Source organism: Choristoneura fumiferana, chromosome 11 (genome assembly GCF_025370935.1).
Source record: "Choristoneura fumiferana chromosome 11, NRCan_CFum_1, whole genome shotgun sequence".
NCBI lineage: Eukaryota > Metazoa > Arthropoda > Insecta > Lepidoptera > Tortricidae > Choristoneura > Choristoneura fumiferana.
Window position 1 is genome coordinate 7082500 of NC_133482.1, and position 26592 is coordinate 7109091.

The 26592-nt window shown below is 40.6% G+C and overlaps 1 protein-coding gene across 1 annotated transcript; it reads left to right on the forward strand.

Moving 5' to 3' along the window:
- Positions 1 to 216: 216 nt before the first annotated feature.
- On the forward strand, positions 217 to 21066 carry LOC141432632 (uncharacterized). The gene is given in 19 exon segments (XM_074094317.1): positions 217 to 423; positions 503 to 1123; positions 3041 to 3349; positions 4124 to 4216; positions 4402 to 4542; positions 5024 to 5170; positions 5254 to 5415; positions 5737 to 5862; positions 6585 to 6711; positions 7027 to 7174; positions 8048 to 8207; positions 9570 to 9680; positions 11071 to 11235; positions 11538 to 11758; positions 12718 to 12802; positions 13500 to 13818; positions 17160 to 17358; positions 20173 to 20236; positions 20239 to 21066. Coding segments are annotated over 19 exon segments (3378 nt in total). The 5' UTR covers positions 217 to 393; the 3' UTR covers positions 20389 to 21066.
- Positions 21067 to 26592: the final 5526 nt, after the last annotated feature.

The window sequence follows — 26592 nt, forward strand, 5'->3', positions numbered from 1 at the left end:
AACCAAAAACCGAACCATAGTTTTATTTTAATTTCATTCTCTGTGATTTGTACTGTATGTACTGCAGGGCTACTCCGAAACTCGAAACTCGAAGTTCGTGTCGTGCGGTCCCTCTGACACTTATACTATTTAATACGAGAGCGAGAGGGACCGCACGACACGAACTTCGAGTTTCGAGTTTCGGAGTAGCCCTGCTGGTTGCTTGCTTGACTGACGCCATAGAGTAAGATAAATATACCAAAAGCTTGACGCTTTCGTGGTTTGGTAGTACGAAGTAGTCTGTGTACGATTGTGACTTAATTTGTTTCTTCTATAGGCGTGCGTTTTATCAATAGTACTATAAGTGGATATATTATAACAACATAAATTGTAACTATCGATTAAATATTAAAAATGGATGATGAAGCTATTCCCGATTTGCAGGTATGTGGTGTTTACGAGGTTATAATTATCTCTGTTTTTGTCAGGTTTCAAAGTATCTAATGATCTTATAATGTTCCAGAAGTGCTTGTCAGATGGTCATTTAGATGCGGACGATGGTCCGATGGATACGGACGAGGGTCCTTTGATAAACGAGAATTCGAATGGTCTGTCACATTTGTTGACGGAAGGCGAGTTCAACAGTGTAGACGCTGTAGGGGTGGACGAGTCGTCGACGTCCAACCATGCCTTCCTAAACGCTGTCGAGTTCTCTGCTGGAAGTGTGGGTGATTATTTAGAAAACAACACCGACGGTTTTAACACGGATTCATTCGATGTTGGCGATAACGCGGTCACTTTTGCTGGAGACTCTATGAACAATGTTTTGTCGGACTGCGACTCGCGCCTGAGCGACGCTGCTTACAAGGCTATCTCGGACACTGACAACGACATGGAGACACCGGCGAAAATGGAGATGGATAATGAGATCAGTGAGATATCCAATGATATTGCGGATGATACTTTGGACAGAACTGATGAAGACTCTGCTGTTGCTGCTAATGAAGTTGAAGAGGAATCTGCCAGTCTTGATACTGCTCCTGTGGAGGAAGCAGATGTTTCTCTGAAATCTGTTGATGACAATGTACAACTAGAAGCTGCTACTGTTAATGAAGAAGGTGATAACCAGGAAGAAACTGCTGAGGTATTTTTTTAATAATAATAATAAATATTTATTTAGGCAATGATCCCATTATGATAATTACGATTAATTAAAATAATAAATTAAGTTATAATAAATTAAACTAAATTACAACAACAATAACAAAAATGCAAAAGCAATTAATGGTTTAAAGTAATAATTCATAATATGTAATAATATTACAAAATCACAAATTGAATTACAAAAAGAGTGTATTGGGCAGGCAAATACTTCTTTGCTGAGGGGTAATTTAATGTAGGATAAATTAAGACCAACCATCACACACTTGCTTTGATCTCCGAGGGTGGCTGGTTCAGCATATGTCTGTCATCTCTGGCATTACACATTCATGAATGTTCTTAAGAATTGAAACTTTTTTATCTTAATATGTTAGCATCCATTTCTTCATGAATAGCTTCAACCACAGGTCAAATCTCTTATTAACTCCCTTAATTAAATAAATAAATAAATATCACGGGACAATTCACACCAATTGACCTAGTCCCAAAGTAAGCTTAGCAAAGCTTGTGTTATGGGTACTAAGCAACAGATAAATATAATTATACAGATAGATATATACTCAAATACATAGTAAACACCCAAGACCTGAGAACAAACATTCATATTTTTCATACAAATATCTGCCCCGACACGGGAATCAAACCCGGGACCTCAAGCTTCGTAGTCAGGTTCTCTAACCACTAGGCCATCTGGTTGTCTAAAAATAATCAAATCTTTACTGATATTATAAATATGAAAGTAACTCTTGTCTGTCTGCAACCTCTTCATGCTCAAACTGCTAAACAAATGTAGAAAAAATAATATGGAGATAGATTGAGATCCTGGGAAAGACATAATAAGGATAGTTTTGTCCCAGAAAATATCATAATTCCTGTGGGATAGTTGTAAATGAATTTTAACTGGGGTACACTACATAACTACGACAAACTAAATTCCAAAAGTCGGAATCACGAATTTCAAAATACCGACTTTTATAATTCTGAATGTTTTAAAACTCCTAATATGACTATTCCGATTCCTCAAAAATCCGAAAATTAAAAATATCAAAGGTTTAAAATGTTGATTTTCAAAATTCCGAATATCATTACACTGATCAATAATAAATCCTGACTTATTAAGTAAGTTATGTAGGTTAGATTGGCCTAAAACAGTAGTACTGACTGTTATTCATTTTCAGCAATGTGACACAAGGTTGACGGAGCTCCAATTCCGCGTGGTTCGGGCCTTGACGCAATTCTAACGTAACCTAACCTATGCAGGTCAATTTGCCTAAATTGATTGATATTAATTCGAGATTCGAAGTTCAAGATTCCTAATATTAAAACCACGAAGTTTATTTTGCCGAATGTCATATTTCCGAATTAACAGTGTAATTTCAGAAAATTGATAATCGGAATACTGTACTTCGAGCTAACCTTTCGTGTTTTTCATTCTTCGGAATTATGAAAATCGGATATTAAAAAAATCCATATTTTGAAATTCGGAAAAATAAATTTCGTGTTTTTAATTAATCGGAATTATATGTCTTTGGAATTTCAAATTTACCACGAGCTTTGCGGTGAAGGAAAAACATCGTAAGGAAACCTGCACAAACCTGCGAAGCAATTCAATGGTGCGTGTGAAGTTCCCAATCCGCACTGGCCCCGCGTGGGAACTATGGCCCAAGCCCTCTTGCTCTGAGAGGAGGCCTGTGCCCAGCAGTGGGACGTATATAGGCTGGGATGATGATATGTCTTTGGAATTGTGAAAATCGGAGTTTTGAAAAACGGAATGAGCAAATTCGGAATATAATATTTCGGAGTATTTGGGTGTTCCCTTTTAACTGTAACCTTACATTAGAAAATTCAAAGAAAACGATTTCTGCAATAATTTTTTTTTTTTTTTTTAATACTGTTTTAGAAGTCAACTGAAGAACCTGAAATGGCAGAGATCAGAAAAGACGAGAAAAGTAGTAGTGGCAAAACTGTTACTGAAGTTGAAGATGTCACTGCAGTTGAAGATGTCACTGCAGTTGAAGATGTCACTGCAGTTGAAGATGTCACTGCAGTTGAAGATATCACAGCAGTTGAAGATATCACTGCAGATGAAAATGTCACCGCAGTTAAAAATGTCACCATAGCTAAAGATGTTGCTACAGTTGAACACATTACTTCTCTTGAAGATATTTCTGTGCCTATTGAAGACCTAACTAATGAAGATAAATCATTGGTAAGGAGTCTTAATGAGTTCTTGATTACAGTTTTGCTAGTTTTTGCAGACTTGACTATCATGGTAAACTAATTACAATTTGGTAATATGTGGATATTTTTACGGGTGTGTAATGTTTGTCAGAACAACAGTTTGCAAATTTTCATTTCTCATAACACAAATATCAGAATTTCAATCTGTCAAAATATTGTGAACATATAAAAACAATATGCATATAAACAAATTGCCGAATTTCTCAAATCATATTATTCAATTTGCATAATTGTCTTATGCTACTGTATAATAATCATGCAGCATAATAATCAAAGTTCATAATAAACAATTTTTATACAAACTGGCAAAAATCCAACAGCAAAGATCATTTGTCAAGCAATATTATTTGGGCTGCTATAATAAATATCTAACATCTAACTTCTGAACCCTGACTGAATCCGAGTTGCTTCTGCACCAAACCATCTTGCTCGCTCGCTTTGCTTGCTCGCACAAGTCACATTTTTTTTGCATTTGGCATGCATGATGTTATACCGTCTAATCATTATTCTAAATGTTGTTATAGATTTTAATCATTATATAAATAACCAAAATTAAATTATTTAATATAAACATTATAGCAATTGTTGTTATGATTAATGAATGTTATATTATTTAAAGCTTATACTTGGTACAAATATTAAATCCGTTTTTATGCTAAAGGCATATTATGATTTTTTTATGTAATAAAATAAAATTATGCTAAAAGTTTGTATAACGATTGAACAACACCCATTTTTACAGGAGACAGATATGCTCAAGAAAGGAAAAGCATCTGAAAAGGAGAAAACAAATGTGGAAGATGACCAAATAGTGCCTGAAAAAGCATCTGCTGAGGTGATACTTCTTTTATTATTATTTTGTTGTGTTGTGTTATAAAAGGAACTTTTAGTTGTAATATCATGCAGTCTGTTGAATGACTATAACAATTGTGTGGTGGTGTGTATAACGGCTCCCCCACCCTAGTAGGAGTCCCTCTATTTGTGGCTGAACCTTAATGAAATAGACCTTTCTACCTTCAGGTAAGAGGAGCAGAAGAGACTGAAGTAGTGTCAGAAGATGAACTGCCAACTGTCCAGAAGCCTAGTGTGAAGGATGCTGAGAATGTCTCTGATGATGAGCTCCCTGGACCGAAGCCAGCTGAATTGCCTGCTGATACAGAGGTATGTATTGTTCTTAAAGCTTTATTTACCTGAATCTTTTTGACTTAATTTAATTATTATACAATGAGAGTTTCTGTGACAAGCTAGTTGGCACTAATGTTGTGAAGTTCATTTGACAACTTTGACATTTGAGTCATGTTTGTAATTGGTTAACCCTTAATAAGGCCACATTTATTGGAGCATACTACCACAGAATCAAAAGCAGCTATAAAATACATACCTGACAAAGGATATTTTTAAAGCTAGTAGCATTTTCAATAATTACAATGGATATTGTAACTTATAACTAAAACAATAAAGTTGAATTTCCAAGTCAATGCATGTGGTCGCTAAATCGCCTCTACCTTTTTAAGGGTTAAATAACTAAATGAGCCAATTACAAGCAAGACTGTAACATCCAATGGCTCTCACGATACTAGCGCCATTGAGCGATATTTCGTCTGTCAAGAAGTTCTTATTAAATTGATTTTGGAATTTGTAGGTGGTTTCTGAAGATGAGCTGCCAGCCTCAAAGAAGGATTCAAAAGAGTCTCGAAAACGAAAAACTGATGACGACAAGGATGGTTATGATCCTGGGTCCCCAACTTCAGAGAGTGAATCATCCAGTAAGAAACAGGCAGTAGTCAAGGTAATATAATGTCCTGATGTTAGAGAAAAATAGGTAAAATTAGTAATATCTGAATTATGTTTCATGTTTTGAAATGTTTGTAGAATGGAGAAAGCAAACCTGTACCTTCAGAGAAGAGACCATCTTTAGATGAGAAACCCAAGAAGAAAGTCCTTCCTGAATTGGATAAATATTGGAAAGTTGTCAATGATGATCCCACTGACTTTACTGGTTGGACTTATCTCCTGCAATACGTCGACCAAGAGGTAGGATTCAGTTAAAATTTTAATAAGTAAATGAATCCTGCTTCAAAATATTATTAATTTAAATATAAAAAATATGTTCTTTTTAAACTAGTTAAATGCTCTTAAAAGAAGTTGCAAGATTTGACCCCAACATACATAGAAACATTGAAAGTCAATAAAAAGCTTTTAAAATGATGAAATATATTTGCTAATCTTATCTGCTTTATGAAGCGATAAGAACTGAATGGTAATGTTGATCGGCAAGGGCCATCTGATAATCCAGACGAGAGGATATGGAGTAAAGTTAGCATTAGCATGAGTACTAATAGTGGTGTTCGGCAGAGCGAGGTGGAAGCGGCGCGCGAGGCTTACGACGCGTTCCTATCGCACTACCCGTACTGCTACGGCTACTGGCGCAAATACGCCGACTACGAGAAGCGTAAAGGAAGTAAAAAGAAGTGCCTCGAGGTGAGTACCCACGCCTGACCACCCACTCTGCTATTTTATATGCGTGAGTTGGTAAGGTTTTATTGAATACACCTGAATGATCACTTTCATATCAATGTGTCTTAACACTTGGATTTATAAAATTGTATTAGTCTTAACTGGTATTTTGCAATTACTTTTTTTTCCCAACAGCGCTTCGAGGCCCACGTTCGTAAGACAAAGCCGTCCGTACGCACCGGAGAATTCTATTACCGTCACATTGATTTCGTTCTAGTGTTTCATTGTTTGTGGTGTTTATCTGATATCTTAGTGCTTATATTTATGATACTTTGTACACGCATGTATTGTAATACCGTTTCATGTATTATATTTAAGTACGTGATAATTGGTGGTGATACTTAAGGCTTAATTACTAATCCATGGTAGCATGGAGCGCAACAGGTCCTCGTATAATGCCAATAGGCAGTAGGAAGCAAGAGGCGGCGCGGCGGCCCCGGCAGCGGCGCGGCGTGGAACAGGTGTAAAGCCCAGGCAAACCTTTTATATACGTAGCCGCGGCGAGGCGGGGCGTGCTCGCCATCGCCACTCCGCTCGGCAGCACGTCGCGTCTCGCTCCGGCTACTCAAAATTACATGAGATAAGACATACAATGCTATTTAATATTCCCTTGCTTCGACGTGCCGCCGGCTCCGCTGGCGGCACCCTCGCCCGCGGGACGCCGGGTCAACATTGCTATGTTGCAGGTGTTGGAAAGGGGGCTCAAAGCCATCCCACTGTCGGTTGATCTTTGGATACACTACCTGAATCATATTAAAGCCACTAGAACTGAGGATCACGCTTATATCAAAGCGCAATATGAGAGGGCTATCGGTAAGTTGCACAGTTTTACATTATCATTATGCTCTTGTTTCCTAGCGCATTTTTAAGTTTTTTGCTAATGACCTCATCATTATGCTATTTGAAAAGTCCTGAATTTCCTATGTATGTATCTTATTTATCCTTATGAAAATACAGATATATAGCAACTCTTTTTTCTATATAGAGGTAAACATAGGTATTCTCTCTCTAATCTTGATTTTCAAAACTTTCTGACTTTGGTATGTGTAAAGGTAGATTAAAAATTGTTTTTTTCGTTCGATAATACGCACTGACAAGCTTTGATTTATAAAATACCGTTATTTGCAGAGGCATGCGGTTTGGAGTTCCGTTCGGATCGTCTCTGGGAATCTTACATTAAGTGGGAGGCGGAGAACGGCTCGGCACTTAACGTGACGAACATTTACGATCGTCTGCTGGCCACTCCCACGCTCGGATATACTTCACATTTCGACAAGTTAGTATTACTCAACTCACTCAGCTTATTTATAATTTATTTTAATCGTAGGAGTACAATATTAATGAATAATATTATTTTCCTGTGCTTTTTGCTTCTGTAATTAGTAGTGCATAATGGTTTTCCATCGGGAAAAGCGTGATCTCAATCACAATACGATGACACCCGAAGTGTCAATCAATTAAATTATAGAAACGTGCAGCGTGCAAGCGCGGCGTTTCTAATTTTATTTTAATTATAGCGTGGTGAGTCTATGTTTAATTAATTTTCACAAAAAAATCCGTAAAAATTGACATTAATCTTTACATGAAGGTGAAGTGCTTATAAGTTTATGGTCAGCGAAAAATTAAAAAGTTGAAAAAGATTGCTGGCTCGCTAACTCGACAATAATGTCGCATACAAATTTTTATTATTTTCCAGTCTCTTTTTTAAAACTACATATTAATAAAGTTAAAACGGCCATGGAAATGTTAGCACAAGACGCATACATACACAGCCAACTCAAATGGCCGGAATTAGTTATTTTGTTGGAGCTCTGGACTTTTCATTGGGTCTGAAACAGCTTGTGGTGTTTTCGGTTGCAAAATACACCTGCATTTTTTTTAATGAAAAAAGGCGGGAAATCATAAACATTTTATTGGAATAAAATTGAATGTCATACATAATATATTTTGTGAAAAAGTTTATTCTAATTTAGTTTTTTTCCTTGACCATTTTTAAGAAAAGCTTTATATTAGTCTCGGCTGGAATAGCCATTGCTGGCTTCGTATTAGTTAAACGGACTGGCAAGCTCGCCCGTTTAATACTCATACTCAGCCAGCAATTGCTTACTTCCAGGCCACGGGAATAATCTAGTATTGTTATGTTGTTAAGTTTCCAAGAGCACGTGATGTCGGAGCCGGTGTCGGGCGTGGTGGCGCGCTCGGAGCTGGTGCGGCTGCGCGGGGACGTGCGCGAGGCCGTGCGCGAGGCGGGCGGCGCGCGGCCGCAGCTCGACCTGCCGCCCGGCGAGGACGAGCCGCTCGACCACATCGTGAGTCATACTCGTACCCTCCTACCACCCAAACCCCTTTATAAAGGACCGTATTGTTATTTGACATCAAACTCTCTCACAAGTGACAAAGTTTATTGTTCATAAAATTTAAAACCGGTGCGAGTGCGGAGTCGAAGACTCGCGCACGAAAAAAAAACACGTTTGTTGCATGGGAGCCCCCCCTTAAATATTTATTTTATTCTGTTTTTAGTATTTGTTGTTATAGCGGCCGCAGTTATACATAATCTGTGAAAATTTCAACTGTCTAGATTTCATGAAATATGGGAGGACGGACAGCGTAAATAGGGTTTTTTATTCTGGGTACGTTTGACTAGCAGGCCGCAGGTAATCTGTGAAAATCATATTGTCATAGATATTTTTCTTGAAATATAGCCTGGTGACAGACGGACGGACGGACGGACAGCGTAGTCTTAGTAATAGGGTTTCCGTTTTTACCCTTTGGGTACGGAACCCTAAAAATTGACTCGGGCCGCAGGAGAATACTGTACCTTACCTGTACTATACTTGTACCACCTGGGCCCAGTTTCTCGAAGCATATTAATGGTCATCCATGATTTACTTCACTCCAATGAGGGCTATCGTTTTTTGTCTCACTAGATGGCGCACTGTAGCGTGAGGTTTTTAAGTATGGCTTTCAAAGTCTGTTATTACGGGAGCGAAAACAAAGTTTAGATTAAAATCATATTTAATACACCTTAAAACCGTGCCATAAAAATATCGAGCATGCCACAGTGTTGCATAGTCCCCGTTTTGTTCGGAAAAAAGGGAGGACAAAGGTTTCCGAAAGACAAAATTGTATCAAAACACAGATATTCATTGCCCCGGAACGCATATTTGCTATAATTAATTTCAGATATTGCAAAATATTCACAAATTTATTCTAATTATAAATAAACCTGTGTAGCTCACCCAAAAACTATGAGATTTGACATTTCGGAGACCTCACGCTACACTAGCGCCTCTAGTGGCGAATTCATACGCGATAGCCCTCATTTTGACCATTTGGTGCATGCTCAGGAAAACGAAGAGTGGCGGAGGAGGGAATGCAGATGAACAACAAATTACCAATAGAAGTGTAGAAATGTGATTCGTTAACTTTGTCCAAAATTTTACTTGAAAAAGATCTTGAAACTATACACTGTGGATGGATGTAAAACTAAGTCTGAATGAGGTTCCCCCCTTTCATCTAATTTTAAGTAAACTATATTGTATGTTCTTTTATGAGTAAATAAAGATTCTCAAAATCTAAATGGACTAGAAGGCTCGTCCATTTAAATCAATACTCAGCCTTCAATTGCCTTCTTCCAGGCCTAGGCATTGAATGTACTATTTTTTTTATAGGCTTCTGATGAAGAGGCGCAAGCGATTAAGGAGCGCATCATCGCTGCTCGGCGAAAAGTGCACAAGACTACCGGCGAACAGGTCGCTGCGCGATGGACCTTCGAAGAGGGTGTACGTATACTGTTGGTTAACAAGCTATCATCTGCATATAACAACTTTCCATGTATGCTTAATGGGTAGTTCTACTAGCGTCTCAACCGCTATCAGTATCTTGTCACAGATATTGAAGAAATGAGAAATACCGAGCGGATTTTTTATAAAACGAAATGGTCTGCTTAGATATATGTAACAGGAAACTGATAGCGGTTGAGATGTAGTAGAAGTACTATAATAAGTCAATTATTTCATGCATATGACTACTAATACTTTCTTTTTTTTTTCGAAAATTAGAGTTTAACGGTAAAATTGTGTGCTGCTTTTGAGCAATATTAAAATACCATTTTCAATTTTATGTTAATGTCTACATTTAAAACACTATGGTTTATCAGTATCAAGTGGTAACTATTATGTTTTAGTACATTGTGTCTTAAGAGCGGTAAATAAGGAATTACGAACGAGAGTCTATTAAAAGCCCGAAGTCGAAGACTGAGGGTTTTAATGAGTCGATGTTCGTAATTCTAGTACCGCCCGTGCGACATACAATGTTTTTCATCACATTTGCGAGTAAAATTGTATAATTTATTGAATCAGGCGTTACTTTGCGGAGGTCCATATCAATGAACTAAAAGCACCTTAAAGCGACCTTAAGGTCGCGGGTGAGCAAGGAAATTGTTTTAGTTCATTAAAATTGTATATTTGTAAAAGAAAAACTATTTTTTTCAAAAATTGCCGATACCGTGACTGCGCTCTTGCCTACTAACTCGGCCTAAAATAAGTAGGAAATAAAAAAAAACAAATTAGCGGTAACCTTGCTAATTTTCCGTGGACATTTTTTGAGAGTGCGAATGTAAACTTACAAAAATGGAATCATCGAGTGCAAGTGACATTTCTTTCCTATTAATTGTTTAGCATGAGTTTTTTTTTCGTCTGCTATTTCAGTAATAGTTGAAAGAAAAGCAGATTATGCACCTTGCATTAAGTAATTTGTATTGTATTGTAAAACTCTTTATTGTACATAAAAACACATGAAAATAACAGAACACAGGATAATAAGATGTACAAAGGCGAACTAATCCCTTAAAGGGATCTCTTCCAGTTAACCTTTGAACGATTGACAGGATATCAGACACAAGAGTAGACACTACAAGTACAATGAAAAGGCAAAAGAACCGAAATTTAAATTGACTCAAAAAATAATTTATATTGCCCTCGTGCTTTTTAAAGCCTTCGCTAACGCTTGGGCTCCAAATCGGCACTCGGTGCAATAATATATAACTTTCTGCTTGGTGCAACAATCTACTATTACACTTTTACCTAGATTGAGATAAATTGGCCATTGAATTTCAAATTTGAAAAAAAAACCTATAATACACATTTGACCTTATTCCATTGTGGTATGTAGATAAAGCGGCCGTACTTTCACGTGAAACCTCTGGAGCGGTGCCAGTTGAAGAACTGGAAGGCGTATCTCGAGTGGGAGAAGCAGCACGGCTCCCTCAAGCGCGCGCTCGTGTTGCACGAACGCTGCCTCATCGCCTGCGCGCTCTACGAGGAGTTCTGGATGAGGGTAACTACATCTGAACACACACCATGGATGAGCAGTTCCTTCACCAGGAATTATTACTGGGAATGGAAAGGAACTACTGCCAATAATCCCCCCTTCCACAAATGTTTAAAGTTAACTAGGATAGAATATTGTGGACAATATATGAGCATTGAGGAAGCTTTTTAGGGGTATTTTTAGACTGGCCTTTACACGCGGCTTTGCACGCGTTAATTATTGGGTCTGTTGGGTGTTTAATATGTATTTGCTTTGCTTACTTTGGTACTAGGTCAAGCTTTACATTACAACATATGGACATTCCACAGCTGATAAAGTTCCTAGAGGAGCGCACAGAGAATCATCCAGAGCTGGTGGCCGTGGAGCGAGAAGTTCTGGAGCGGGCCTGCACCGTACACCACCTCGATAAGCCGGAGCTGCACCTGCACTGGGCGCACTTTGAAGAGGCGCACGGGAACGCGGCCAAGGCGGCCGAGATACTGGACCGGATTGAGAAGACTTGCGCGTGCATGGTGCAGATACAGTACAGGTAATGGCTGCATTAGCTTCGGTAGTTGACACTCGAAATCTAGGTACCACATACCATTCCGAGATATCCCATCAACAATTATATTCGTTACAGAAAATCACAGAACCAATCGTGGTAAGTTTTATCCCTTGAACCGTATGATGAAAACATATCATAGGTATAGGTATAGGTATTAGCGGGCTGTTTTCCGCAACTCGACGTCTAAGTGCGCCTATTTTCCGTGATTAGGCTGTAGGCACTATTCATGCCAGCCTAGCTCCTGGCGGAAGCCTAGCAGACCGTTCACGTTGCCGGCGACTTCCTGCAGTGACCCCGGTGATCCTAGGTGTAGTGCCCTGTAGTTCGCCACACCAGGGCATTCCAGAACATTGCACACAGGGCTGCAGTGGGATGTCTGTAACACCTAGATTATGTAAGTGCTTGTTTAGCAAGGCGTATCCAGTAAGAGCTCCGACCAGCAGTCGTCGGAGTTGATCCCTCCTAAGTCAGCGAAGCTTGCGGGACAATCCGGGGTTGATCGTCGGGAGGGCTTCTCTGGTTTGCCTGCTTGTATCTAGGTTTGTCCAATATTGTTGGTGCATTACCTTGGTGTTGTGTCGCAGTTTGCCGCACAGCCATCCAAAGGTCAGAGGTAGGATGGGTTCGGGACCGAAGACCTTCATCTCCGAACCCCCTCTAGCCAATCGGTCGGCCCCGTCTTTACCTCGCGATCCACTGTGTCCTTTTATCCATTGTAGTGTTATGGTGTTTGTCTCACTTACCAACGTCAGAGCAGAACATATCATATGGATCACATTTCTTCTGTGTTTACGACGATAGCAGCTTATTCACATATCTTGTACTCTGTTGAACGAAATAAATTTATTTATTTAGTGTGTAATAAAGAAATTTATTTATGTATGTGTTTTGGAACGATTAAACTTGTCCCTTTATTATAATAATTGTTGGCTTGGTTTCAGACGTGTGAACTTGGAGCGCCGCCGCGGTGACTACGATAAATGCGCACAACTCTACGAGTCGTATATATCCTCAGCCAAAAACAAGGTACAGTTTACTTATGTATAAATAGATGCAAGTAGGTACTTAATAAATTAATAATAAGGGTCAATCACGGGTCAGTTTTATGTAAAAAAAAAAAAAACTGTTCCCTCTACTAAAGGTGGTTTAGCTTGGAAACCTATAGCCATAGGATGGTGACATCAGTTAAAGAGTTTTCATGGAAGGTTTACATGTATAATGTGTAACTAGCGACGCGCCCCGGCTTCAGGCAGGTGTAATTTTGTAGAAAGGGGGAAGGGGGGATGGGGAATGTGAAATGTTTATAGACCTTTATAGTTGCACCCGTACAAAGCCTGGGCGGGTCACTAGTACGCGGCAGCGCGGTATCCATAGTGTGCTACGCGAGCCAATGTTCGATGGTTTGCCGTGCTAAGTCGAACGCAACTTTTAAAGCTAGGGAATGACATTCTACTGGCCCAGACAGTACCGACCCTGTTTTTCGTGTACATGTACATTGAACCTCTTGTAACTAAATATCACCCCGTTTACCAGCGAAAATTAATAAATTTAGTAGAAAATGTCATTTGGTCCTGGCGCTTTGTCGTCGCAATTTTACCTAACAACCTAACACTGGGAGGGGAAAAACACGGGACTTCCAAATATCAGGTCGGTGTTGTTCGGCCGGGAAAGTCGTGTTGATTTTGAGTGCACACCAAGTAAGGATCTGAATATATTGTTTCAGGCGATAGCGTCGGCGATGTCGATCAAGTACGCGCGCTTCCTGCAGCACGTGCGCGGCGAGCCGGCGGCGGCGCGCGCGGCGCTCGACGCGGCGTGGCGCGCGACCCGCTCAACGCGCGTCTGCACATGCAGCGGCTGGACCTGGCGCTGCACACGCCCGGGACGCCCTACCCGGAGCTGGAAGGTACGCCACTGTACTAACAGCACGCGCGCGGCGCTCGACGCGGCCGTGGCGCGCGACCCGCTCAACGCGCGTCTGCACATGCAGCGGCTGGACCTGGCGCTGCACACGCCCGGGACGCCCTACCCGGAGCTGGAAGGTACGCCACTGTACTAACAGCACGCGCGCGGCGCTCGACGCGGCCGTGGCGCGCGACCCGCTCAACGCGCGTCTGCACATGCAGCGGCTGGACCTGGCGCTGCACACGCCCGGGACGCCCTACCCGGAGCTGGAAGGTACGCCACTGTACTAACAGCACGCGCGCGGCGCTCGACGCGGCCGTGGCGCGCGACCCGCTCAACGCGCGTCTGCACATGCAGCGGCTGGACCTGGCGCTGCACACGCCCGGGACGCCCTACCCGGAGCTGGAAGGTACGCCACTGTACTAACAGCACGCGCGCGGCGCTCGACGCGGCCGTGGCGCGCGACCCGCTCAACGCGCGTCTGCACATGCAGCGGCTGGACCTGGCGCTGCACACGCCCGGGACGCCCTACCCGGAGCTGGAAGGTACGCCACTGTACTAACAGCACGCGCGCGGCGCTCGACGCGGCCGTGGCGCGCGACCCGCTCAACGCGCGTCTGCACATGCAGCGGCTGGACCTGGCGCTGCACACGCCCGGGACGCCCTACCCGGAGCTGGAAGGTACGCCACTGTACTAACAGCACGCGCGCGGCGCTCGACGCGGCCGTGGCGCGCGACCCGCTCAACGCGCGTCTGCACATGCAGCGGCTGGACCTGGCGCTGCACACGCCCGGGACGCCCTACCCGGAGCTGGAAGGTACGCCACTGTACTAACACTTAGTGCCGTTAAACGACGCGTCATGAGTCGAGCCGAGCCGTAATTAGTCGCGCCACGCGCCGTCTAAACGCTTAGCTCGGCACTGCTCGTCAAAAATCACACGAGTCATCGCTTGTCGGTTTTTCGACACAGATCAAAGGCGCGCGCGCCATCATCGGCTCGGCATGTGTTTATTCGCGCCATGTGTTTATATATAAATGGCACAAAGCGCGCCCCATATTTAGTTCAACAGCTTGCGTTCGGGTTTTGCCGAGCCGTATCTACGGCGCGGCTCGCGTGTGATCGTGCTACCCCGCGTCGTTTAACGGCACCCGCTGCCTGTGATGCCATAAATCATTAGTGTACAATCGAGGGCATGAATATCTATGCAACCAGATAAACATTGTACATAGCACATATATGTTTAACGTCTTGGTGACGTAGATATATTTATGCCCCCGACTGTACTAGACGCAGCGTAGGCTAGAAGAGCTGCTGGACCTCGCGCTACACTCGCCAAGCACGCCCTTCTCCGAACTTATAATACCTAAGGCTACGTACGCACTATGTGGCTAATACGCAGTTTTAGTGCGCCGTCTTATTCTCAAGCGATACTTTGAAGAGGGACAGTGTGCTAAAACCGCACGGCTAACCGTATAGTGCTTACATTAGCTTAAAATCACTGGCTGTGCTGCCATAAATCATTGGTGTACTAGCAGCCGTTTACCTTTACTTGCCCGAATTTCATTTGGCCGAATTTCACTTGCCATACCAACGTTTGCCATAAAATATATAGAGCCGTACTGTTTTCAGGATTTTTTTTAATGTGATCATATAGAATGCAGTAGGTTAGGTTAGGTTAGTTTAATATCAACTCTGAAGAAATTACTATTTCAGAAATAAATTGCTTTATGGCAAATGAAAATTCTAGAAAACGATACATTCGGGCATATGAAATTCGGGCAAACGATAGAGAACCACTAGCAGCAGCGTACGAGTATATGCGGCGGCGCGACCTCCCGCTGCACACGCCCGGCACCTCCTACGTTGAACTGGAAGGTTGCCGCTTACACATTAACTTTTCTTGTACAGTCAGCAACAAAAATATGCATACGTTTAAGGTGCCAAAAAATGTATACAGGACCTTATAGCCTGAATATTAAGGTCGTGTATACATTTTTTTTGCACTTTGCCTGTTCTCATATTTTTGTTTCTGACTGTACCTCGTTGCCATGGTTACTTTCCCTGGACAACTTTATGAGTCTATATGTTTCTATATGTAATTTATCGAGCGTACATTTTTGTTGTAGTTACATTTATTAATGGACTATCTCCTAAGCATATTAGTAGCATATATTATATTATAATACTTTTTTAAGAAACTCTGTCATTGTAGTCTCTTGGACAACGGGACAGATTAGTGAACAAGAATAAAATTATGGGGATTAGGCTATAGCAGGCGTTTTCAACCTTTTGGTTTTAACGGCACACTTTTCGTTCATCAAAGTTTCACGGCACACCAGTAAAAACTAGCCAAGTGCGAGTCGGACTGGAGCGTAGAGGGTTCCGTACAGTATACTAATAATATATTCTGAGAGGAGGCCTGTGCCCAGCAGTGGGACGTATATAGGCTGGGATGATGATGATGATGATGATGTTTAACATAACGGACAGCGAGTTGAATAGGGTCTCGTTGACACCTTTAGGTACGAATCGCACACGCCACGCGTCAGTTGTTTGCGTTTTATTTTCTCATTAAAATAGCTATTCATGATTTCAATGCAGTATACACTTCGCGGCACTCGCGGTGCACCAGAAAATATACGCGGCACAGCAGTGTGCCGCGACACCGGTTGAAAACGTCTGGACTACATTTTTCCCGAATCTTGTCATCTATGTACGTTCTAAAGCAAAGTCAACGAGACGAGATAAATTATGTCGTGAGACAGAAAGGGAGCGAAATTATAATGACTACTTATAATGACTTATCAGACAAAGATGAACTATATCTCGTCTCGTTGGCTTTGCTTTATTTATTAGTGTTCGTGACTTCGTGAGTGAATCAGGAATAGAAAAAGATACATGATTTATTGGGTGAATCAACTATTTCTTGTTATTATTCTGTCCCGTCAGCGAGGGGACAAAAGTATTACAGTTTAATAGAAAAATGTTGTGTCACATTACACTAACATACTTATCAGATGACCAATTATAGAAAGGGCTTAAATTTACCACAAATCGCATGTTTGGCAAATTTTAATCCTATAAACTTCTGGTTTAAAGAGTGACTCAGGTTACTGTAACTATAGCAATGATTGACAAGAAAAAGTCGATTGACCCTTGACCCTAAGCTTTTAAAAAAAAGTTCAGTTTCACCTGTCCCATTGTCGGTCTGTAATCAAATCTTGCAAGTTAAATTCGACCAACTTCCAGTTGCGGATTGTCTTGAAATTTGGCATACTTATGTAAATTGCGTGACAATACAATATGGTAGTGACATCCTGGTAGTCCGGCCAGGATCGTCTCCGCAGGACGGAACTCTTCAACGGTTAATGGCATCGACTTGAAATTTGGTATGCCAATGTAGTAACAAAAAGTACCGTCAGCAAAAAAAGCTTGTATAAAAAATGCAATTTTTAGCAAACACTTATTTGATCGCAGAGCTGGTCCAGTCGTACGAGAAGCAGGAAGGCGCGGAGCTGGAGACGAGCGCGGCGCTGGCGTGGCGACGGCGCGAGCTGGCCGAGGAGCTCGGGGACGCGGCCGCCGCGCGCCTCGCCGTCGCGCACGCGCGCACGCTCGCCAAGCACCTGCGCAAGCGCGCGCGCAAGGAGAAGCACGACGCGCCGCCGCCGCCCACGTCAGTACAACCATGTGCGCACGCGCCGCCTGCACTACTACCAAATACTAAAATCGAAGTTTTTATCGTACATAGTGCAAAGATATCTACAAGGCCAAAGTTACAAAAATATGTATACACGACTTTATGCACTTAACATTAAGGTCGTGTATACATATTTTTGTAACTTTGGCCGTGTCGATATCTTTGCACTTGAATGTACCGTCCCTCTCACTCTCGTGTTAAATATAAGCGTTAGCGGGACGGCAAGATACCAACTTCGAGTTTTGTACTTCGTAGTATAGGGCCCTGGGTCTGTGTGGACTGACTGACGCACCAGCCTATCGACTGTAGAGGGAAGAAGAACAATCTCTTATCCATCTGAGGCCGCACCTCAGCTTATATAACGTCCCACTGCTGGGCACAGGCCTCCTTTTAGAATGCCCAGCACGCGGGCGTCTTAAGGAAGCCTGTACAAACCAGCGAAGTAATTCAATGGTGTGTGTGAATTTCCCAATCACAGGATATTACACACAACAACAACTAATTTCACATTCATATTGTATAAGCTGTTGGTTTTCGTTTAATATTTTTTTTCTTAAATTGTCAATAGAAATTGAATCTAATAGTTTCGAGAATAAAATCAAACTGGCGTAAACAAAGAGAAATGTTACTTTGTTATAATGTCATAGGTCCGTAATTCCCTTGAACTTATCGTGTACATTCTATTGCACATTTGGGCGGCACGAGGTGGTGGGGGAAAAGTAGCAAGCTTTAAGCGGTAAATAACAGTTCCAAATATCTCCAGAGTTGCACTAGCAAGAGTAAATATATCTTAAAATAACTCCTGTGAGAAAACGTGGACGGTGATTGAATTTATTTGACCTTGAAAAGCATTAATGAGTAACTTCACTGTTTTTTGTTTAAAATTTACCCACTTGCTACTTTAGCACGACCTATTTAAACACATGTGGAACACTCTTGCATACACAGAGATTGTTCTCCTTCTCTACACTCCATATGCTAGCCATTTGAGCAGTCCACAGAGACCGCTGGGTGTTCTAGACCATGCAACCTATTTTATCCATATATTAATAAGTAAGTCACTAAGTCACGCATGTAGGGGGAAGGTCTGCCTGTTTATGACGTAGGAAGAACACGATCAAATCAGCTTTTAAGCGTAGCTCGTTGCCATGGCAGTGTCTCCCGGGTCACTCATTAATTGAAAATGATTTTATAAATCCATTAAAAGTTAGGAGTTGTGACAATTAGTATCACGGTTGTCTTCTAGTCACGGGGCAGAATAACAGCACTTAACTTCAACAGCCGACTGTACTACAAATTCAAATTTTAACATTTTTTAGGGTTCCGGAGCCAAAATGGCAAAAACTGAACCCTTATAGTTTCGCCATGTCTGTCTGTCTGTCCGTCCGTCCGTCCGTTAATCCGTCAATGATAGAAAGCTGTAATTTTACCATTAGGGGCTTGCTAAGACGATTTTTCGATTCAGTGATATGTTTGCGAAATATTCAACTTTAAAGTGCAAATTTTCATGAAAAATCGAGCGTCCCCCAAACTTTGAAAACTATAACGGCTAAGTTTGCTTGAGAATTGTTAGTAGTTTAAGAGTAAATAGCAGCCTAAGGTATAAAATGTACCTAAACTTGGAAGATTCCGTATGAAATACGAAATCCTTAGAAAAATATTACCTAATTTTTCGTAATGGCTACGGAACCCTATTTTGGGCGTGTCCGACACGCTCTTGGCCAGTTTTTAAGTTCGTTAATTAGACAGGCCTTTGCATCCATAGACTAGGTTTCGGTACAAGGGGGAGTGTAACATCACATAGCTTCGTTAAATATAAATATGTCACTATAACTACTTTTTTACAAAAAAGTTGATAGAAATGCAGACTAAAATCAGACCATTTTATTCATATCTTTGTATTAATCCTTATCTAAATAAATCATTTAATATTCAAGACTGTTTCAATACGTGTAGATTAATTTTGAAATATTGAAATCGGACATTCCATTCAAAAGATGTTACAAATTTAAAAATATCAATCTAACCAAAAAATGCATTTACGTCGACGCGCCCCGGCTTCGCGCGGGTCGGGTGTTGTTTTGGGAAATAGAGCTGAAAAATGTGTATGAAGTGCCCTTGATTAGAGACGTTTTTAGGGTTCCGTACCCAAAGGCTAAAAACGGGACCCTGTTACTAAGACTCCACTGTCCGCCTGTCTGTCACCAGGCTGGATCTCATGAACTGTGATTATCGTATCGCTACAACAATAGATATTAAAAACAGAATAAAATAAATATTTAAGTGGGGCTCCCTACAATAAACGTGTTTTTGGCAGTTTTTGCTCGATATTAATAACTGCAACAGGTAGACGCTTGAAATATTCACAGAATGTTGAATGACGAGTTGTATATTCACTTTAAAAATAAATCATCCCAGCCTATATACGTCCCACTGCTAGGCACAGGCCTCCTCTGAGAACAAGAGGGCTTGGGCCATAGTTCCCACGCGGGTAAAAATAAATAATTAAATTAAAATAAACATTTAAGGGGACCTCCCATACAACAAACGTGATTTTTTGCCGTTTTTTGCTAATGTCTAATGTTGTATAGATAACGTTACGGAACCCTTCGCCTGTTGCCAGTCGCCACTTAGCCAGTTTTTTGAAAATTTTGCCCGTGTAAACTACGGGCTGCCCTTTTACCCGACTGTCCAAAGGAGGGTTATTTTGAATATTCTACACGTGCGGAGCCGGGGCGGGGCGCTAGTACATGAATAAAAATGAAGTTCATAATGCTATTTTTTGCACAGTGCAAGCACCGAAATCAAAAAGAAAGAGAGTTCGGCGGCGAACACGACGACAACGACGGGGGCAGCAGCACGTACTACCCAGCCCCAGCCGCCACAACCCAGTCCTACGAGCAGACTTACGCCCAGCCCTACCAGCCGCCGTGGGGCTACCAGCAGCCCCCTGGCCCCTACCACCACCCGCAGCACCCCTGGCCACAGTACCCCAACTACTACTAACAGACAGCGTAGACGAGCAAGACCCGCGACCGCAACGAACGTGCGTTACTAACAAGGCAAACCTATACCTACAAGCAGTAGCGGTTTTGCAGTGGCGCCAACTTTTGGCGCTACTCGCGAAGATTCGTCTGCAGCACCTATTTTTTCCTCTAACGCCCTTGAAGTTCGCCCAACCGTGCGCTTTCCTAACACTGGTAGTGCGTTCAAAGTCAAGCGATCAAAAATCAAATTGACTCGCGTCCACGTGCAGCTGGATAAATTATGTGGCAGTCGCATCCATCCATAGCTATTGAATCCGGACGCCATGTGACCATACCATTTGACAAATACTCACAGGATGCCCATGAAACTTCAGCCTTTGACAGGCTATCCGTCTTATCAAGTATTTTGATAATAACTTGAACTGGGTTTGTAGTGTAAATCCAAGACAAAAAGGCGGGCTTAGCGGGTCTGCCGAACACTACGCCAATCGTATGCTCTAGTGTAATATTTACGTCACCAATAAGAGAATGGCTGGGTTTAGTTAAGTTTTGACGATTACACAGTGTTTTTTGGCCGCACCACCGTTTAGTGTATGATCGGATGTTCTTTACAGCTACAACAGACTCGGTGTGATTGTTGCAATAATACGCATCAGCTTTGTTGTATATTTAATAAAGATACATATTTAAAAAAATGTATACGTGTTTCATTCGTTTCCGCCAGTTATTACATACCACGAGCCATGAAATCTAAATACAAGAACCACTCGACTGCAAGCGCTTTTGCCGCTCCTCGAAGTAATGCCCTTTTCGTACTGTAGAATAAATAAGTGTTAAAAGTTGTACTAAATGTAAAGTACGATAATTTTGATTTTATAAGAAAGTACTGCACAAATTCGTTTATCGCTATCCCGCGGGATCTATGTATTTCGGATATAACTAATATATGTTCTCCCCAGGGTGTCATACTATCTCTGTACCAAATTTCATCTAAATCGGTTAAGCGCTTCACGCGAGAAGAGCCAAGAGGTAACATACAGACTTGCATTTATAATATTGGTATGATTAGAATAACGTACAACCTCAATCTCATTAGTCGGAAGACCTTTATCCAATGGTGGAAGTTGAAGTGGAAGTCTTAGAAAACCACAATGAACAACTCGCCACCTGCATGCACCTGTTGCCCGCAGCTCTCGCGATGTCGTTATTCCACCTAGAGGGAGGCATGCCAACGTCGAAATGGTGTGTATAGTATGCAATCGGCCCTGGGACCAAAACACGTTCCGTCATTCACCAGGAGGATTATTACTCTCAGTCAATTGAATGGTTGTGTGTAATTTTATTGTTTACATCAACTCAAATTCGTTTACTTTGAGACTACCACTGCTCTGAAATACAATAATAATAAATATTGTACACACACACACACACACACACACACACAAACATCACGCCTGTATTCCAAATAGGGTAGGCAGAGCACACGAAACGTTAGGTTTTAAGTTTGACAAAAGCGGTACAATAGTGACAGGTTTAGCCTGTCGCGTCGCCTACGGTATATCTAAACATATCCTCAGTCGCCTCGACATCCACGGAAGAAATGGAGAGGTGTATAAATCCATACTATCTATATCTACGAGTATACTAATATTATACAGAGGAAAGCTTTGGATTTTTGGATATTTGTTACGAATTAACTCAAAAACTACTGGACCGATTTAAAAAATTCTTTCACTATTAGAATGCTAAATTATTCCAAAGTGCCAATAGGCTGTTTTTTTCTGGCTAGCGCGGTTTGCGCATCCGCCACAGACGCGTAAAGGTAAGAAAACGAAATCGATAGAAAATACGGGATTTTGGAATACGGAATTCAACAGGAGAAGATTACATGGGATTTAGGCGAAATAATAAAATATATTTTACATAGGTACACATGATAATTATTTAGTGAGATGAGGAATACATATTTAAATTTTAATATCATTATTTTATAAATATGTACAATAAGTTACATATAGTTATGTCATTAGAGGCTAAAAGGACAGAGATGAACGTAGGTAATGGGATTTTGTAGGAGATATAAGCTGTTTATAAAGGAAGTTGTCATGGAGAGGACATGAGAGAAATATATGATTAGTGTCTGCAATGCCCAAGCCACACTCACAAACATCAGACTCGACCAGTTTAAATTTAGCAAGGTTGGCGGCCATAGGCTATATTTATTAACAGAAAAAATTAGGGTTCCGTACTAAAACTAAATAATGTAACTCAAAGTGTAAAAAAAGTTGCCATAAAACATCTTTCATCGCATGCGCTGTTGAAGCTATTGATTATAGAACAAAAATGTTTTACGATATTAAAGAATACATCAAGATTACAAAAAACTTTGCGATACCATATGTCCAACTATTATCGTGATAACTACTTTTTTACATTTCAAAAGTTGACGACGAAATGACGACTAAAATCAGACCATGTTATCCATACCTTCGTATTAATCCTTATCCAAATAAATACTGTATATTCCAGGCGGTTTCAATACCTGTAGATTACTTTTTGAACGTGGTTTTTCTACGTGGACCTGCCCCGGCTTCGTGCGTGTCGGATGTAGTTTTTGGGAAATTGAGCTGAAAAATGTGTGTGATGTGCCCTTGATGAGAGACCTTTTTAGAGTTCTGTGCCCAAAGGGTAATAAAAACTGGACCCTATTACTAAGACTCCACTGTCCGTCTATCTGTCTGTCACTAGGCAATATCTCATGAATCGTGATAGCTAGACAGTTGAAACTTTCACAGATGATGTATTTCTATTGCTGCTATAACAATAAATACTAAAAACAGAACAAAATAAATGATAAGGGGGGGGGGGGCTCCGATACAACAAACCTGTTTTTTTTTTGCTCGATATTAATAACGGCAACAGGTAGGTACCTATTTATTTGTATAAATGTACTATAAAAACAAATAATTATATAATAAGCAAAACGTGTTTTTTTTGCCGTTTTATGCTAATGTCTAATGTTGTATAGATACGGAACCCTTCGTACGAGAGTCCGACTCGCACTTGGCCGTTTTTTTTTTACTTTGCCCGTGCGAAGCCGGGGCGGGTCGCTAGTATATATAAATACTGTATGAGAAACAAAATAAAAGACACATTTCAATAAAACTGTCTATTCAAATAAACGCAATAATAAATCGAAGAAATATAAATCTTAGATAAAAATGTGTCAATCCATTTATCCCATATTATTATTTCGATCGATCAGTCTTTAAATATATACAATAAATAATGTGTATCCGTTTTTGTATTTCACGACATGAGCAAAACATTTATATATTTATGAAAGTAATTATCCATATACATATAAATTTGATTATAATTTAATTCAATTTTGCATCATTCATTTCACAATAACAGATTGCATAATAAATATGTACTTTTATATCCCGCGGAGCACCTCATAACCACAAACGTGATGATTTCTATTCGACTTTATGACTATATGTATGATCATAATTACTTAAAAAAAAAATGGTTGCACCTGTAGGGCGCTCCACGGCTATACACTTAGTCCAAATTTATATACAAAAATGAGTCGAGCGCTAAAGTACCTATCAAATTATAGGAATCCAGGATGAGATGATGCTTTTCTGGTTTAAATTTTAACAGTAGGATCGTTACCTTGTTTACAACTAAATATTATGTGGATGTTCATAAAGACCAGGAAATTATCATCGCGCACTGATTCAGTATACACCACAAATCAATACAGTAAAATAACAAAAGTTTTACTAGGTAGACAATTGGCGGTCTTATCGCTTAGAAGCGGTCTCTTCCAGATAACCATTTAGATAAGATGCTAGAGATGAAAGATAATAGTTGACCATGCCATCTCTAGTAGCGGCGCGCGATTATGACTATGTGCTTGTAATTTTATAGTTAACTAAAAATAATTCAAATGTAACACATTTGAAGAAAAGCGTAGGGAGAGAAGTTCATATGGATATACAGACTCAAAATGCATTCAAAAGACATTATATCCTTTCCAGACATCGAGAAAAATTTCGCAACAAAAGGATTCTCTGTTTATGACGTATTTCATCATCAAAACCTGGATATTAGGCGGGTACGAGTACTTGGACTTTAACTTTAAAAATCGAGGTAACTTGCAAAATATTATAATGATATTACATAACGAAACAGTTGTTATAACAATCATAAGGACCTGTTCACCACTCGCATAAGTTCGTATACCTATTTTAGATATATCTGTAATACCGTCCGTTTATTCGGATTAAACAAATAGAGATTACATCTATTTGTATATATTAAATATCAGAATGATATTAGAGATTGGTCTACTTAATTTCATTCGACGTACAACACCTAAATAAGCCATTTCAACTGAGACGTGAATGGCAAAAAATACTTTCGGTAAAAGGAATTTCACAACACCACCAACTTGTAAGCTATAACAAATAGAGTTTATATTCCTAAGTACTAAAATTATAGCTTCACTTTTATTGGATGAAATAAAATTTTTAGGAGGCAAGCATGTTTCAGGGTCAGTTTCCGTTCGTCCGTCCATTCTAAAACGAATAAACTCAGCCGAGTGGGGCAGCGGCCGGGATGAGAGTTCGCCGCAACTGCCTTCATCATGAACACGCTGCCTTCGCTGCTTTCACCGCTGTAAAATAATACAAATATGCAATGACCTTCAAAAAATTATAATATTTATCTGACACTCTCGGGATTTATTTATTTAGTGACGATTTTTACTTTGCTACTAGCCTTTGCTAACTCGTCCTGGGTTCGAACAAAGGGAGGTAAACTGAAATTTGAAATTCGTATCATACCGTCCCTCTTATACCCTATTAAATGCTAGTAGCGTAAGCGGAACGGGTAGATACGACCTGGTGAATAAAGGCAAATGAGTGCACATCTTCTTCATCTTAACCGTACGACTATGTAATTGACAAATAATATAATTTCAATTTTCTAATGGTGTTTTGCGGGTACTCTATAATATTTTTTCTTTCCTTCCGGGGAAAATAAAAACGTTTAATTATTACTAGTATTTTAAAAAAGAGCCATTTTGTTATGGAAAAGATGTAACTTTTCCATTCCTTTTTTCACAAAACTACCAAAACAACATTCTCGTTTCCAGACTTTTCGAAATATATTAAAAAAGAACTAGCCGCCCCCGGTGCAGCCGTTCTGAAACAGCGCTTACACAAATAAAAATAGAAATCGATTTCGAAGAGTTGGCACGAATGGATTGAATGAGTGAATGAAAGTATCTGTGTGTTACCTATTCGAAGACACTTCACACATATATGTAAATGTCATGCATCAGTCATTTTCCAACAAAAACGTCTAAGTGAGATTACTTTCGATCAATCCATTCGTGCCAGCTCTTGTGAATCGATCTGTACGAATCGACTGTTTGTTACCTTCCCTCTCCTTGCGCCTAAGCTTTTTGCGGCGTCGATCGATGGCCGCGAGCTCCGCCTTCACCGAGTGGTACGCTTTGCGTAGGTCTGCGAGCCGCGTCGTCAGCACGTTGATGCGCGTCTGACTGTCCCACGACGGATCTGCAACGATCATTTAGCTCAGCCATAATAGGATACATTCCTGGCAATAAAAAAAGACAAAGCGCGAATCGGACTCGCACACCGAGGGTTCCGCACAAATTTGTAGGTATTTATGAATAGCCAGTGATAGCAGAGCACTTTTCTTATTAAAATGTACGCAGTGTGGGATCATATAAGATAGTTTAATGACATAGACAGTCAGACATGAAAAAATATGTTTTTTCTTATTGACTGCTACCTTCTACCTTCACACAAAATTTTAAGTAACTAGAACAGCCAGAAGTAGGTACCCTATAAATTTTTTTTGGTTAAGGCAATTTTTTATAGAAACACCATTTTTAAACCGCCGACGCAAAAAGAGGGGTGATATAAGTTTGACCGCTATGTGTGTCTGTCTGTGGCACCGTAGCTCTTAAACGGGTGGACCGATTTGAATCCGTTTTTTATTTGAAATCAGGGTTCTAGCGATGGTTCTTAGACATGTTTCATCAAAATCGGTTCAGCCGTTTTTGAGATATTGAGCTTTGAAGTGACAAAGTCGGGCTTTCCAACTTTATGTTGGTTAGGTTATTAATCATGTATCTTGAGAATTTATTAGAAGCGCGTTGATTTAGAAAGTTTTTCCACAT